We start from the raw sequence: 13804 nt of genomic DNA on the forward strand, positions 1-13804 counted from the left end.
GGCAGCCCTCGCTGGCGCATCCCCCCGGCCCGGGCCGCGGGGTTGCATCACCGGCACCCGGAGCGGGCAGGATAAGGATCAGCCGCGGAGAAGGTTTAGCAAGGGATTGCTCAAACCGGGCTGACACAACGCCCGCCAGCTCCCAGCTCCGCGGCTCCTCCCAAAACCTTTCACGGGAGCGATGGAGCAGCGAGACCCCCTCCCCGAGGTGCCCAGGGCGCTGCTCCTGCTGCTCCATCCCGGGGCACGGGGCAGCCCGCGGGACCCCGGGCTGGGCAGGGATCCATCCCGTGGGCTCCTCCCTGCCCTGCCTGGAACTCGGGGCTCTGCGGCTCACAAGGGAAATTTTAAAACTTTCCCAGCTGGGGCCACTGAGCAGGGCTGGACGGGCAGGTCGGGTCGGTGCGTCTGGGCTGCGCTGCCTGACTCAGCCCGCGCCTGGCAGCCCGCAGAGCACGGGGCGGGCTCCGGGGGGCTCTGGCACAGCCCCTGAACCCCCCCCCCCCGGCACCGAGCCCCCATGGCCAGAGCGGGATGAGGCTGCCGCGAGTCCCCCTGCAGGTTCTCCCTGCCCTCGGCTTTGTTTTCTGGCTCATTAGCTCCGCTTCTTAATGACACCGCTGCTGTCGCCCCCCTGCCAGCGGAGCCGGCTCCTCGCTCCCGCTCGGGGGAGAGGGCTCCGTGCTGTCCCCACGTTCCACCGCAGCACCCCGGGGCTGGGAAGGGGCGCAGTGACACCCACCAAGGAGCTTTCTCCAGATAAATCCTCCTACGAGCAGGGTACGCGGCTCCAGCCCCCCAGATTTCACCCCCCGGGGAGGGTCCCCCGGTGTCCCCGGGGCGTGGGGTGGCCGGGCATTCCCCTCTCCATCCCGCCTGTGTTTCCCAGCCCTTCCTGGGAATATCCAGTGGATATTGAAGGGTCGGATATTGAGCATCGTTTGTCAGGCAGCTGCGGGGCTCTGGTGTTTAAGGTTGCAGGTTGTTTTTAACCATTTCACTGCTGCCTCACATCCTTGGCCTGCTGGACTGAGACACCGACAGCCCATCGTCTTCATTCCCGGGGAATGAGCCCTGAGAGCAGCCAAAGGATGAGATTTTGATGTCTCAGGGGTTTTAAATGAATCCATCCCCGAGGCAGTGGATGTGTCCCGCCCTGCGGTGCACAGGCAGCACACGGGGGAGAGGAGCAGACACCTTTGGCAGAAGGTGGGAACGAGGAGGGGGCGACCCCAATCCCCGAGGATCAGGGATGAGAACCCAGCCCGGGCTCTGCCTGCTCCTCTCCTGCACCAGAAGTGATGCAGCTTCTCCCGGCGATGCCAGAGGCACAGTTCACATCCTTGCTCACAATTCCCCATCTTGCTTGGCCTCGGATGAACCCCTGCTTGCTGTTCTTACTCTGTGCTACATCTGGTGACAGCCACATCTCTGTGTCACCAAGGATGGGGACACCCATCCTCACCAGCCCTGGACAGGGACATGTCCTGGCCAGGCCCAGGGAGCGGCGCTGGCCCGTCCCAGCCTCGGGATGGATCCAGCCCCCAGTGCTGCATCCCTGTGCCCCTCTGCCAGCCCCTCCCCCGGATTGTTTCCACTCAGCTCCCAGAAAAATTCCCGCTGGCACGGGGTCCGTTTTGGAGGCCAGGCCGGGCAAGGTCGCGGGGCAAGCGTGGCCGAGCCGGGGGAGGTGACAGAGCCAGGCGGGATGGCAGGAGCTCGGCCGCAGCCTCCAGAAGAGGGCACTAAACCAGGCCCTGCCCGCGTCGCCTGTCCCTGCTCCTGGAAAAGATCCCTGGGAATTCAAAACGCGAGGGGACACGGCGAGGGCGGAAAACAAACCCCTGTTCTTGTCCCTCCTCTCCTGGCCGTGCGGGGACATTTCCACAGCGGCTCCAGTGCCCGCCCTGCCCTGGGGGTGTCCCCGTTGGGGTGGCACTGGCGGGCACAGGTCAGGGGCTGGGACGGCTGCAGGACCTGGACACGTCCCCCTGTCACTCGTGGCAGTGTGGAAATCGGTTGTTTACGGCCGAGGTGTTCCTCCAGGGCGGCTCTTGAGCAAAAATCTTATTTCATCAGGAAAAAAAAACACCCTGATCCTTCCCCGTGAGTGTTTCTGATCAGTCCCGGCACCAGCCGGCTCCGTGTGACCTCAGGCAAACAACTCAGAGCCTCGGTTTCTCCTCTGGAGTCTGATTCACTTCAGTTTTTGGCTGTGCCACTGAATTGTCACCGAGCACTGGCTCTGTCCCCACTCGGGACCGAAGGTGGGGACATTTGGGGTGTCCCCACAGCTCTTCCTGCCCCTCACCCCCCCTCCCTCGCAGCCAGGAGTGTCACAAGCTGTGGCTGTGTTTTGGGGAGATGCAAGATAATGATCTGTGGTCGGTGAAATGTCACAGCCGCCGTCGCATCCCGAGGTGGCGGCGCTGGCCACGGGCCCTCGATCCACGGAAAATCCCCCAGCAGGGGGAATTCAGGCACCCACCAAGCCCCGGTTGTGGTGCTGGGGAGTTAAAGTTCCCCCCACAGCTTTCATCGAGGGCGATCTTTAATTAGCACAAAATCTTGGGGCTTAATTGCACCTGAGTTCATCCCTCTGCTTCCACCTTTTCCCATCAGCTCCGGCATTCCCAAAGCCCCTCCTGCCCCGGGAAGGTGTTTTACAGCTGGGAATGGATATTATTTTTTTTTTTTCCCTCACAGAAATTTTGCCTCCAGGAAGCAACAAATCCTTTGGGGAGTAGGGACAGGGGTGAGCCCGGCCTGTGGCTCCGTCCCTCTCCAGCTCCAGCTCCGGATCGGGGCTCATTGACTCATGAGCCTTGTGCGGCTCCAACCCGATCCACCCAGCTGGAAAATCGGGTTGGACCGGGCCCCGGCGGGGAGGGAAAGGCTGCGGCTGGGCCGGGAGGCGGCCGAGGGCTGCGGGGAGAGCGCGGTGCCGGCCCGAGTCCCCGAGTGTCACTTAATGGTGACCAGAGGAGCCGCGGGCCTCCCGCCCACCTCCGCCGGGACATCATTAATCTTGGCAGAGAAGCGTCAGGGCTCCCATCAGGAGAACATTCCCGCTGATGGGGCTGATAAATCACAGCCGGGGGGCCGGGGGAGGAGGAGAGCGGCGTTTGGGGGGTGGGCAGCGCTGGGGAATCCTGCGGGATCGGAGGATGCGGGGCTCCCCAGCCCGGCGCTCGCCCCGTGCCTCAGTTTCCCCATGGGTGCTGCGGGCTCAGGCGGCCGCGCACGTGTGGGTGTCAGCGGGCACTCCTCTTCCTCCGGCGGGTGCGCTGATAAGGGCCGAGCGGGATGATTTAATCCTCTGGGAAATGAGCTTGAGAACGGCCCAAGCCGCGGATGAAACGCGGCATTGTTGTGGTGGGGAGAGGGGACAGCAGCACCGCGACCTCGGCTCCCCGGCCGGCCCCTGCTCTTGTCCCTGCTCCCGGTGACTCACAGTCCCCAGCCCCGGGAGCCAGCCGGGGTGATTTGGGACGGGTGGCACGGCGATGTCACCCCGTGCCGGGAGTTGGTGACGCCGGGATGGGGCGCCCGCTTTGGGGGTTGGATTTGGTGTCGGGGGCACCCCAAGCCTGGCACCCCCCGGGTGCTTCCCCCCCTTTGCCACACCCGCGGCTGCCCCGGGGCTTTCCCTACCCCGACGGGCCGGGCACAGCCGGTGCCAGGGCAGGAGGGAAAGTAGGTCAGGAAAAACCCCGGCCCCACACTCAGGGCCGGGACCGGCGCCTGCAGCCCCGCAGAGGCTCTGCCTCCCCCGGCTCCTTTCATCCGCGCCCCTCCGGAGGCTCGGCGAGCATCAGAGACAGCTCGGGCACCCCTGGGAGTCGGGGGTGCCGCGTCTCGCTCTCACCCCGGTCCCCCGTGGCACCCGCTGCTCTCCCGCGGGGTTTTCGCAGCGCTTTGAAACCCCGCGGATGAAAGGCTCCCGGAGAAGCTGCAGGCGCGGCGGGAGCGGCCCCCCCGGGGCTCCTTCCCCTGGTGCCACCTTCAGCGGGACCCCCGGCACTGAGGGGGCTGGGCTGGGGCCCCGGAGTGAGGAGCTGCCCTTCCCGCCGAGGTGGAACTGGGGGATTTGTGGCTCAGTGTCCCCGCTGGCGGTGACCCCAGCGCGGGGCGTTGGGGCTGTCCTTGCTCTCAGCCTGGTTTGGGTCCTGGGAGGGTGGTGGGGAACACCTGGGAGCCTCCAGTGACGGCCTGGTGCATTCCAGCCTCTCACCCCGGCTGAAATGTGGGATGCAGGGTCCTTCCCGAGCATCCCAGGCCCTCATCCCAGCTGGAATGTGGGATGCAGGGTCCTTCCTGAGCATCCCGGCTGGAATGTGGGATGCAGGGTCCTTCCTGAGCATCCTGTGAGCTCCTTCCAGGACCCTGGAGCGCCCCAGCCGCGGCCTCCAGCAGCTCTGGCGGGTCACAGGGCTCGGTGCCGTCACCACGAGGATCTCCAGAGCTTTTTTTGGAGGTGGGGAGCAGGTGGGAGCCTCAGCAGCTCCCCGAGCCGTCACCACCCCACGCAGGTGATGCAGCAGCTCAGCTTTTGCTCAGCGTTTTTGCAAGAGCAAAAAGGGGACGCTGTGCTCCGGTCGGGGCTGAGATGTGACTGCAGATAAAGGCTGTGTGACATTAAAGAGCAGCCAGGAAGAGGAGAGGACAGGTTTCGGATAAACACCAGGCCCCTTTCCCCGGTGGCCCACAAGGAGGGGCAGCGTGAGCCGGGGAAAGCACCCGGGCTCGGAGCAGGATGCTCCGGAGCCGCCAGCCAGACCCGGGCACCCGGCAGGGCACAGGGGGATTCCTGCCCCGACAGGGGGGGTGTGAGGGAATCCCTCCTCCCCTTCGGCCTGGAGAGGGCTTCCCTGCTGCCCACAGGGGAAAACCACGGCTGGACCCAGCACAAGCTGCCCCAGACCTCCGGGATCCCGGAGCAGGGGAGGAGGGTCAGGAATGAGGAACCCCCTTGGCTCCAGCAGCAGAGGAGCAGCAGCTCAGTGAATGCCACTGAGGGGGACGGGGGATCTCCTGTGACATCCCCACGGGGATTTCCAGCCAGGCCACCCCCGGGGTGGGCACGTAGGAAGGTTTGCTCTAAAGGTCAGGGGGCAGGAGAGGAGCCAGCCCCGGGATGCTCAGAGCTGGGGTCCCCGTGACTCCCCGCTGTCCCTGGGGCCTCCTGCGGCGTGCAGGATGTGGTTTGGGGCACAGCAGCAGCTGCACAGGGCTGCTCCCCTCTCCAGCCCTCCTCCAGCCCTGCTCACCCCCTTTTCCTCTCTCCCCAGGCACCTGGGACTTGAAGGACTTCGTGGAGGATTTTCACCTGGGCCACCCTGTGGCCTCAACCCAGTTCCTCACCAAAAACTACAAGGATTAACTGGGGCCGTCCCTCCCTTGCCCTGCACATCCCCACACCACAGAGCCGCCTCTGCCTGGGGCAGAGGGGACCCCAGGACCCACCGAGGATGAGCCCACCCTGCTCCCAGCCCAGAGCCACAGCACCGACCCCTCCCCTCCCAAAGCCAAGCTGTCTCTCCCTCTGGGGAATGTGCCAAGGGGTGTCCCAGCCTGCCTGGGGATCCCAGGAATTCTGGCATCGCCCCTTCTCCTCCCTGCGCCCCATTCCTGACTTGCCCCCCTGCATGTCCCCCTGGCACTTTGGGGACTTTGAGTTTGATGCCTGCAGCTTCCCGAATAAAATTTGGATGGAGCACGCGGGGCTGGGTGGTGGCAGCGAGCGCGGGGCAGGGGCAGCGCCGGGTGGATCCAGCACTTTGGGATCTGCAGGGGGTGGGCAGACCCCTGTGGGGGATGGGAGCAGGGGGGTGGCAGCCAGGCCCTCCTTTAGGTGGCCCCAGGGTGACCCAGGAGGGGACAGGGGCAGTGATGCCAGTCCAGGGGTCCCTTGGTGGCACCGCACGGGCTCTGCCCCAGCCCTGCCCTGCCTTTGCCCTCAGCCCGTTCCTCTTGGAAAGCAGAACCAGGATTAAAGGCACAAATCAGCAGAGCTCTGCCTACTGGCCACTTAGCCCCACCTCCCCTTTAATTAGCTCCTTAATTAAGCTTTCATCTAAGACTCAGTTTTCTCCGAGGCTCAGATTCACCCGCCTCAGGTGCTCCTTGAGGCACATCCTGGTGTGACAAAGCCACCTCTGTCCTGCCCACGGCCAGGAACAATATTCCCCACGGGCAGCAGGAGCCCAGGACATTTTGGAGGCGGGGGAAACTGAGGCACGAGGGAATGACTCGCTCGGGGCTGCACAGGGAGGCCTGGGATGCTTCAGAGGGGTTGTGATGCTCTGGTTGCTGCATCTCAGCTCTGCATCGGCGCCTGGGTATGGAACAGAGCAACCTGAGCCCGAAAAAACATCTCTGTGCCATCCTGCAGGTCACCCACCCTGGGTCCCTGGCAAACATCTCTGTGCCATCCTGCAGGTCACCCTCCCTGGGTCCCTGGCAAACATCTCTGTGCCATCCTGCAGGTCACCCACCCTGGGTCCCTGGCAGTGAGAGCAGATTTCAGTCCTGCACTGAGGGGGTTAAACCTGGGTTTCAGTCCTGGGGGGTTAAACCTGGGTTTCAGTCCTGCCTGGGGGTTTAAATGCGGATTTCAGTCCTGGGGGGTTAAACCTGGGTTTCAGTCCTGCCTGGGGGGTTAAACTTGGCCCGGACTTTCCCTCCAGGAAGTGCCTCTTTGCCTCGGAGGGGCTGAATCACAGCAGGGTCCTGCAGAGCTCCCGTCCCCTCCTGGAAGGATCGGGGTGCCCAAGGGGAGGCAGGAGCAGGGTCCAGGCTCGCCCTGGGCACACAACTCCGGGCGAAGCTGCCGGAGCTGGCGGGAAGGAAAGCAACAAAAAAAGGAAGCTGGGTAACACCACAACCCAGGGAAAAAAAAACAACACGAACCCCGCTGCCGCTGGCGCTAAGATTAGCAGCGGAGGAAATGACACGGTGAGATGTCATGGAAGTCTGCTAAAGTTGGATTTCTCCTTCTCTTTTTCTGTCCCTGCCCTCGGAGCAGGGTGTAATTGGCCCGGCGGAGGGGAGCGAGGCTCCGGTGTAAATGAGAGGTCACGGCTCCGCTGACCCAAACTCCAGCGTCCTTCCCTCCCTGCCCTCAGTGCCTGGGGGGGTTATTTTGGGTGGAGAAAAGGCAATTGGATGTTTGTCCTTCTAGGAAATTATCATCATCATTCCTGGTTTAACTGGGATGGGAGGAGTCAAACTGAGCTGGGATTGGGATTGCTGGGAGCCAGATGGGATGGGATGGGATGGGATGGGATGGGATGGGATGGGATGGGATGGGATGGGATGGGATGGGATGGGATGGGATGGGATGGGATGGGATGGGATGGGATGGGATGGGATGGGATGGGATGGGATGGGGAATGGAAATGGGATGGAGAATGGAAATTGGAATGGGGACAGAGAGGGAGAATGGGAATGAGGAGACAGAGGGGGAGTGGAGGTAGGGATGTGAATGGCACAGGTGAGAAATGGGATGGAGAACAAGGATGGGAGTGAGGATGAAGATGGAGAAGGAGAGGGGAGTGGAGATGAGAATGGAGAGGAAGATGAAGAATGGAGGAAAATGAGTGGGGATGGGATGGAAATGGAGATGGGGATGGGATGGAAATGGAGATAAGATGGGATGGCATGGGAATGGAGATAAGATGGGGTGAGATAAGATGGAATGGGGATTGACAGTGGGAGTGGGATGAGGACAGGGATAGAGAATGGAAATGGGGATGAGATGGAGAATGAGAATGGGATGAGGATGAGGATTGAGGTGGGGATGGAGGTGGGGACAGGGATGATCCAGGTCAGGAATCTGCCCAGCTGGCTGCAATATCCCCGGGGTGGGATGGTCCCTGCCAGGACACAGCACCAGGCACCCGTGGCCCTGTGAGGGCAGCAGCCCTGGCCAGCCCTGCACCACAAACTCTCACTGGGATGCACACGAGGCCTCCACAGCGTGGAAAATATTAATTGTGGTTTTCTGGTTCACTTTTTGATTATTTAGAAAGAGCAAAGGAAAAATCTCACAGGGAGGAAGCCACGTACAGTCACTTCATGCTGGTCCCACCCCCTTTATCTCTCCTTCCATTCGCTCACCATCGGCGCGGGAGAGAAAAGAGAAGCTGAACCTCTCAGCTGCCTAAATGTAGAAAGTTTTGCTTCTAAATCAGTTTGTGATAGAAAGGAAACACGTCACCTCCCTGGGGAAGTGGCTGGTTTTGAGCAGCCGCAACCCCAGCGCCGAGTGCTGCAATGGAACAGCCCAACACTGAAATAGCTCCACGCTCTGTTATTGTCACCCAGAGAAGTTTTTTTTTCGCTGTCTACGGGTGTCATTTTTAGCCTCCAGAGGAAGTTTTATTTGTATTTGTTACCTCAACTTTCCACTGTTTTGGCTTTGTGACTTTTTGGTGTGAAGGGCTGGGAGAAAACAGAGCAGGGGGAGCTCAGGTGTGGGGCCGGTGGGGTCTGAGGTGGGACAGCACCAATCCCGGGAATCCCAGCACGGATTCCCCAGCCCTGCAGAGCCCAGCTGCATTCCAAGGCCACAAACCCATGGAAACACAGAATTCCAGGGATTCTGGGGGCTGTGAGCTGAGCTGAGCCCAGGCACGGCTGTGGGATGGACACAGCTCCCCCTTTGCTCTCCAGGATGGGGCTCCAAGCTGGGTTTGGGCAATTCCAGCCCCTTCCCAAAGCAACCCCACCCCCTCCATGGGATGAGTGAGGGAGAGGAGGACTTGGAGTTTCAAAATTAACGATGAACTCGTGAAAATTGAGCGCTCCTGATGAGCAACAGCAGCACATGGGGGGTGTTCCTTCCCAAAACTGGGCTGGAGGCCAGGAGGAGCTCGTGCTAAACACGAGCCCTAAGCCTAACAGGATAACAATTACCTGTTTTTATAATCACTGAAATAATTAATGGGAGAAAGCCTCAGCCCCTGGCTCGAAGCAGGGCAGCCCTGGCTCTGATACAGAGGGCTCAGCCCAGGAAAATACAGATTTAAGGCCGGGGGTGTTAAGGAGCAGGTACTGGGGGACACCCCTGGCACCCCCACAGCCGCGGTGGCACCTGGGGATGCCACACAGCTGCCAGGACCTGGGCTGTGCCAGGCAGCAGCTCCCCCTCAGCTGGAGCCTTGCTCAAGAAGGGATTAGCAGGATCAGCTGATGATGATCTAAGCGCATAACTATATCAACCTGCGAATTAATTACTGATAGCTCACACCTCGGAGCTGCTCTATCTGCAGATCTGTGCGCTCCTCGAGTCTTCCCTCAGCTCAGCCTGGCTGCAACCCCTTCCCCCGGGGAAATAGGTCAGGAGGGACAATCCCCAAATCCCCCCGAGCTGCTGCTGGGGACGGTGTGGGAGAAACCCCCCGGGATGCTGAGGCAGCCACGGGGTGGGCGACGCTGGGGTGACCCAGTGAGGAGCTCCCCGCCCTCCTCCCGGTGCTGGGGACGCGCAGAGCCCCCCCGGGCCGGGGGTCCCCCCATGCCACGGGGATGGGGGTGAGGTGGGAGCTGCTCCGGGGGCTGCTGCTCGGCTCTGGGGCGGGCCCTGGGAGAGGCACCCGGGCCGTGGCAGGAATTTAGGGCTCCTGAAGTCATAGGGAAGGCGAGGACAGGGACGTGTCCCCACCTCTGTGTCCGTGCCAGCACTCAGAGGGGGCCGGTGGGCAGCAAGGGGCACCCAGGCTGGTCCTGAGGTGATGGTTTCATTAATTAACAATGATTAATTGTTATTAGGCCTCCAAAATTCTGTATAACGTCAGAGGAGCTTTGTGGGGCTGTCTGGGAGCCCAGGGCCCTGCTAGAGCTGGTTTGGTTTTGGGGTCCTAGGCACCCATTCTGCTCCCTGGGGCTGGACCATCCAGCCAGGCTCTGGCAGCGTCCTGGGATGCGAATTCCAGCTGTTCCTGAGGGAAAGCAGCAGCTCAGCTGTGCCCGGAGCCGCTGCCAGGCATCCCGGGATGAGCATCCCAGCGGAGAGAAACTCAGCCAGGTTTTGTTTCCTCTTTCAGCTGCTCCCTGGGTCGGGCTGGGCTGGGTTTGTCCGCGGCACTGGGAAGCTCCCAGCCTCTCCCACTCCTCCGGGGAACCACGAGCACCTTCAGATGTGGTTTGCCCCAAAACGCTCCTCGACAGAACCAAAAAAAAAAAAAAAAACCCCAAAATAACACCAAAACCACAAAGCGTTTTTGATTTGGTGGTCCCAGCCCCGCAGCTTCGCTCCTGCCCGGGAGCCGCCGTGCCTGGCGCTGCCCTGTTTGCCCCAGCTGCCTGCGGGATGGGCCGGATGCCCGCGGGGTTTGCATCCCGAGGCGCGGTGGAAGGAGCCGGCACGGACGGACGGACTCGCCCCGCGGCCCCGGCCCGGCCTGCCCTCACTTGTCGGCAGCTCTCGCTTCCCATTCCCTGCCCGCAGCCCCGCGGCTCCTCGGCCAACCTCTCATTTCCTCATCGCTAGGAAATGGCCAATTCCCCCCGGGCTGGTTTCAATGGCTCGCGGATCCCTCGCCTTTGGCCTCTCCCCGGTTTCTCCTGCGCTGCTCTCAGGCCTGGGGAGCGGCGCTTTTTCCCAGGCACGCAGCCTTTGGAATTCTCTGTCCGGGGGGACATCCCACCCCTCACACCGTGCTGGGGTCACCCCGCTGTGCTGACACCACACCGAGCCCCTTTTTCCATGGGATGTGGCAGATTTGGGGGGTTCTGACGTCCTCTGCTCCTCTCCGTCAGGGAATCATTCACATCTCTGGGGTGTTGTGTCATGGCACAGCTCCGGGAGCTGCAATTCCAGACCAGTTCCTCTTCTGTTTCTTGGTTTCACATTAAAAAACGCCTCTGTGGTCCCTCTGCAAACCCCGGGGTCACTCCAGGGCTCCTGCCTGGGGCCACCAAGCCGAGGTTGCTGCTGGTCCCATAAAATAATCCCTGGGTTTACAGCCTGCTCCACGCCTGATCCCTGGCTGGAATCCCAAACTTCCCACCCCTGCTGCTCCCTCGGGACCACTTTCACTCCGGGCCTGCTCTGCAGTTTCCCTGTTAATCAGCTGTCTCCTTATCTCCAGGTCACACCGCGCCAGCTGCCGCTGCCTTTGTTCCCCAGCTGGATAATAACAGGAAAGGCTCAAAAACCAGAGCTGGGTCGGTCTGGGCTGAGCCAGGGGTTCCCAGGTCCTCCAGGGCACTGAGCAGCCCCTTGTGGGAGTCACCTGGAGTCACCCACCCACCCCTGGGAGCAGCAGGAGTTGTGGGGCTGGAATCACCCACTCACCCCTGAGAGCAGCAGGGGCTGTGGGGTTGGAGTCACAGCAGGAATTTTGGGATGCTCTCTGGGGAGAGCCTCCCCCCACAGCACCCCAAACGCTCCTGCAGGTGCATCCCTGGCCTGCAGCCATCTCCCAGGGCTGCTCCCTTCAGGAACTGAGCCCGGCCACCCAGAACCCATTTCCCAGGATCAGCAAGATGTTTGGAGCTCTGCTCCAAATAGCTTTTTCCTCCCCATCCCAACCTTTTCATCCTGCCAGGGCGAGGCAGGGCTGCTCCCTGCCTCACCACGGGGGAAACTGAGGCAGGAAAGGGCTTCCCACAGCCACCCACAACGCTCCCGTAGTTCCCCCCAGCAGCCACCCTGGGGTTTGGATTATGGGGATCCATTCTTTGGGATCTACCCAGGGACAGCCCAGGGCAGCAGGTTCTGCCTGTGGGGTGCAGAGGAGGGAGGTGCCAGGTTCCTTTTCCATGGGGAAAATGCCCATCTCCTTTTCCATGGGGGAAATGCCCATCTTCTTTTCCATGAGGGAAATGCCCATCTCCTTTTCCATGCATATTTCAGTGTGAGTGTTTCCAAATATTTCCGGAGGAGGAGGGTGTGGAGTTTTCACAGGCAAATCAGGAAAGCCAAGGTGAGGCAGGAGAGGCCTTGGGAAGGACACGGGGGTTGCTCTGGGATCAGGAAGGCTGCCCAGCAGTTTCTCCTGGCTGAAGTTCCCTCAGCCAGAGCTTGGCCTGGAATGAGGATTTCCCACGTCCGACAGAGGCAAAGAAAGCCTCTCCTCCCCCAGAAATTACAGATTACCCTGAATCCCACCCCTGCCAGTGCTGAGCATCTCTCCTGCCAGGCCACGGGATGCTCAGGGAACAAACCGCTGTTGTCACAGCCACATCTGGCCAGCTGCTGTTTGCCCCGGGGAATCGACACCCCTGGAGTGCCACCTCAGCTCAGCTCGAGAACAAAACAAAGCCCACAGCCCTCAGTAACCACCGAGGCTCGATCAGGTCCCCCCGCAGTGCCCACCCCGCGCTTTCGGTGGCTCGGGGAGCGTTTTCTCCCTCTGCAAGCTGCTCGAGAGAGGTTTGTGCTGCCGCCCATCCAGGCAGCCGCCCACACGCGCGGCCCTGGCACGGCTGTCCCCCGGGGCCAGGAGGCCGGTGACCTTTCAGGTCCCCACCAGCCACACTCTGTTTACCACTCCGTGACCTTACCAGCCCCAGATCTGCGTCTGCAGAGGTCCAAGGGCTGCGGAGCGAGCTCCGTCCTCTGCCGGGCGCCTCGGGCCCCGTGCCTGAGCGTCCTTTGTGATCCAGGATGAGGTGACAATGACGGTGATCATGGCCATCATTACGGATGATCCCTCTCTCCCTCCGCGGGGTTAAAAGCCCGAACCGGAGAGCCGAGCACCGCCAGGAGCTTTCCGGAGCTCCTGGGACACCGGGCGGGACGGTGACGAGCGGCTCGTGGTGTCCCCAAGCCCTCAAGGCTCAGCTCTGTCCGTGCTAAGTGAATTTTAGGGAACGAGCAGCCCATCGGCCTCACCACAGGGCACGAAATCTGGGCTCGTGTAAGTACAATTAAGCCGGCGTTAATTAGGTGAAAAACCCTGACGAGTTCCCCTTTTCGAGGCCCGGGGGTCCCCCGAGGATGCGAGCACAGCCCGGAGCACCTGCAGAGCTGCCGGCACAGGAATCGGGGCCCGCTCGGTCACAAGACCGAGAGGAGCGGGGAGAAGTCACCTGTCAGGTGACAGCACCCGGGGGACACGGTCCGGGCCCCGAGCGGGGTTTTGGGGATGAGGTGTGGCTGCTCCCGGCCTCACACGGCCCCCAGGGAGGGTCGGGGTGCGAGTGGGGGCTCTCGGCTCCTTGCTGGGGGGCGCTGCCAGCGCTTGGGTGGGTGTGACAGGATTGGCCAGGGTGGGACACGGTTAAATAATGTCACTGCTTGTCACCGCCCCCGCGCACGCTGAGGTGAAGGGGGATGGGGCGGTGCTGGTGGGGGGCACTCGGGATTGAGGAGGGACAGCAGCATTTAATGGAATTCTGGAATGGTTTGGGTGGGGAGGGGCCTCAAAGCTCACCCAGTGCCACCCCCCTGCCATGGCAGGGACACCTCCCACTGTCCCAGGGTGTTCCAGCCTGGCCTTGGGCACTACCAGGGGCAGCCACAGCTTCTCTGGGAATTCCATCCCAGCCAGGAATTCCTTCCCAGTATCCCATCCATCCCTGCCCTCTGGCAGTGGAAGCCATTCCCTGTGTCCTGTCCCTCCATCCCTTGTCCCCAGCCCCTCTCCTGGAGCCCCTTTGGACCCTGGAAGGGGCTCTGAGGTCTCACTGGATCCATCCCTTCTCCAGGTGAGCCCCCCCAGCTCTCCCGGCCCGGCTCCAGAGGGGCTCCAGCCTGGAGCAGCTCCATGACCTCCCCTGCAGCTTTTCCAGCAGCTCCAGGTCCTTCTTGCGCTCCCCAGACCTGGAGCCAGCGCTGCAGGTGGGGTCTCAC

The 13804-nt window shown here is 62.0% G+C and overlaps 1 protein-coding gene across 2 annotated transcripts in view; it reads left to right on the forward strand.

The window, feature by feature from the left end:
* Positions 1-5693, forward strand: part of PEBP4 (phosphatidylethanolamine binding protein 4) — a 77081-nt gene extending 71388 nt beyond the window's left edge. For both annotated transcript variants that reach the window (XM_063420133.1, XM_063420134.1), the window contains exon 7: positions 5292-5693. In XM_063420133.1, the coding sequence (XP_063276203.1) occupies positions 5292-5383 (92 nt within the window). In that variant the 3' untranslated portion in view covers positions 5384-5693. The remainder of the gene's footprint in view (positions 1-5291) is intronic.
* The last annotated feature ends 8111 nt before the right edge of the window (positions 5694-13804 follow it).

The sequence above is a fragment of the Prinia subflava genome, chromosome 29, assembly GCF_021018805.1.
Source record: "Prinia subflava isolate CZ2003 ecotype Zambia chromosome 29, Cam_Psub_1.2, whole genome shotgun sequence".
In the NCBI taxonomy this organism is placed as follows: domain Eukaryota; kingdom Metazoa; phylum Chordata; class Aves; order Passeriformes; family Cisticolidae; genus Prinia; species Prinia subflava.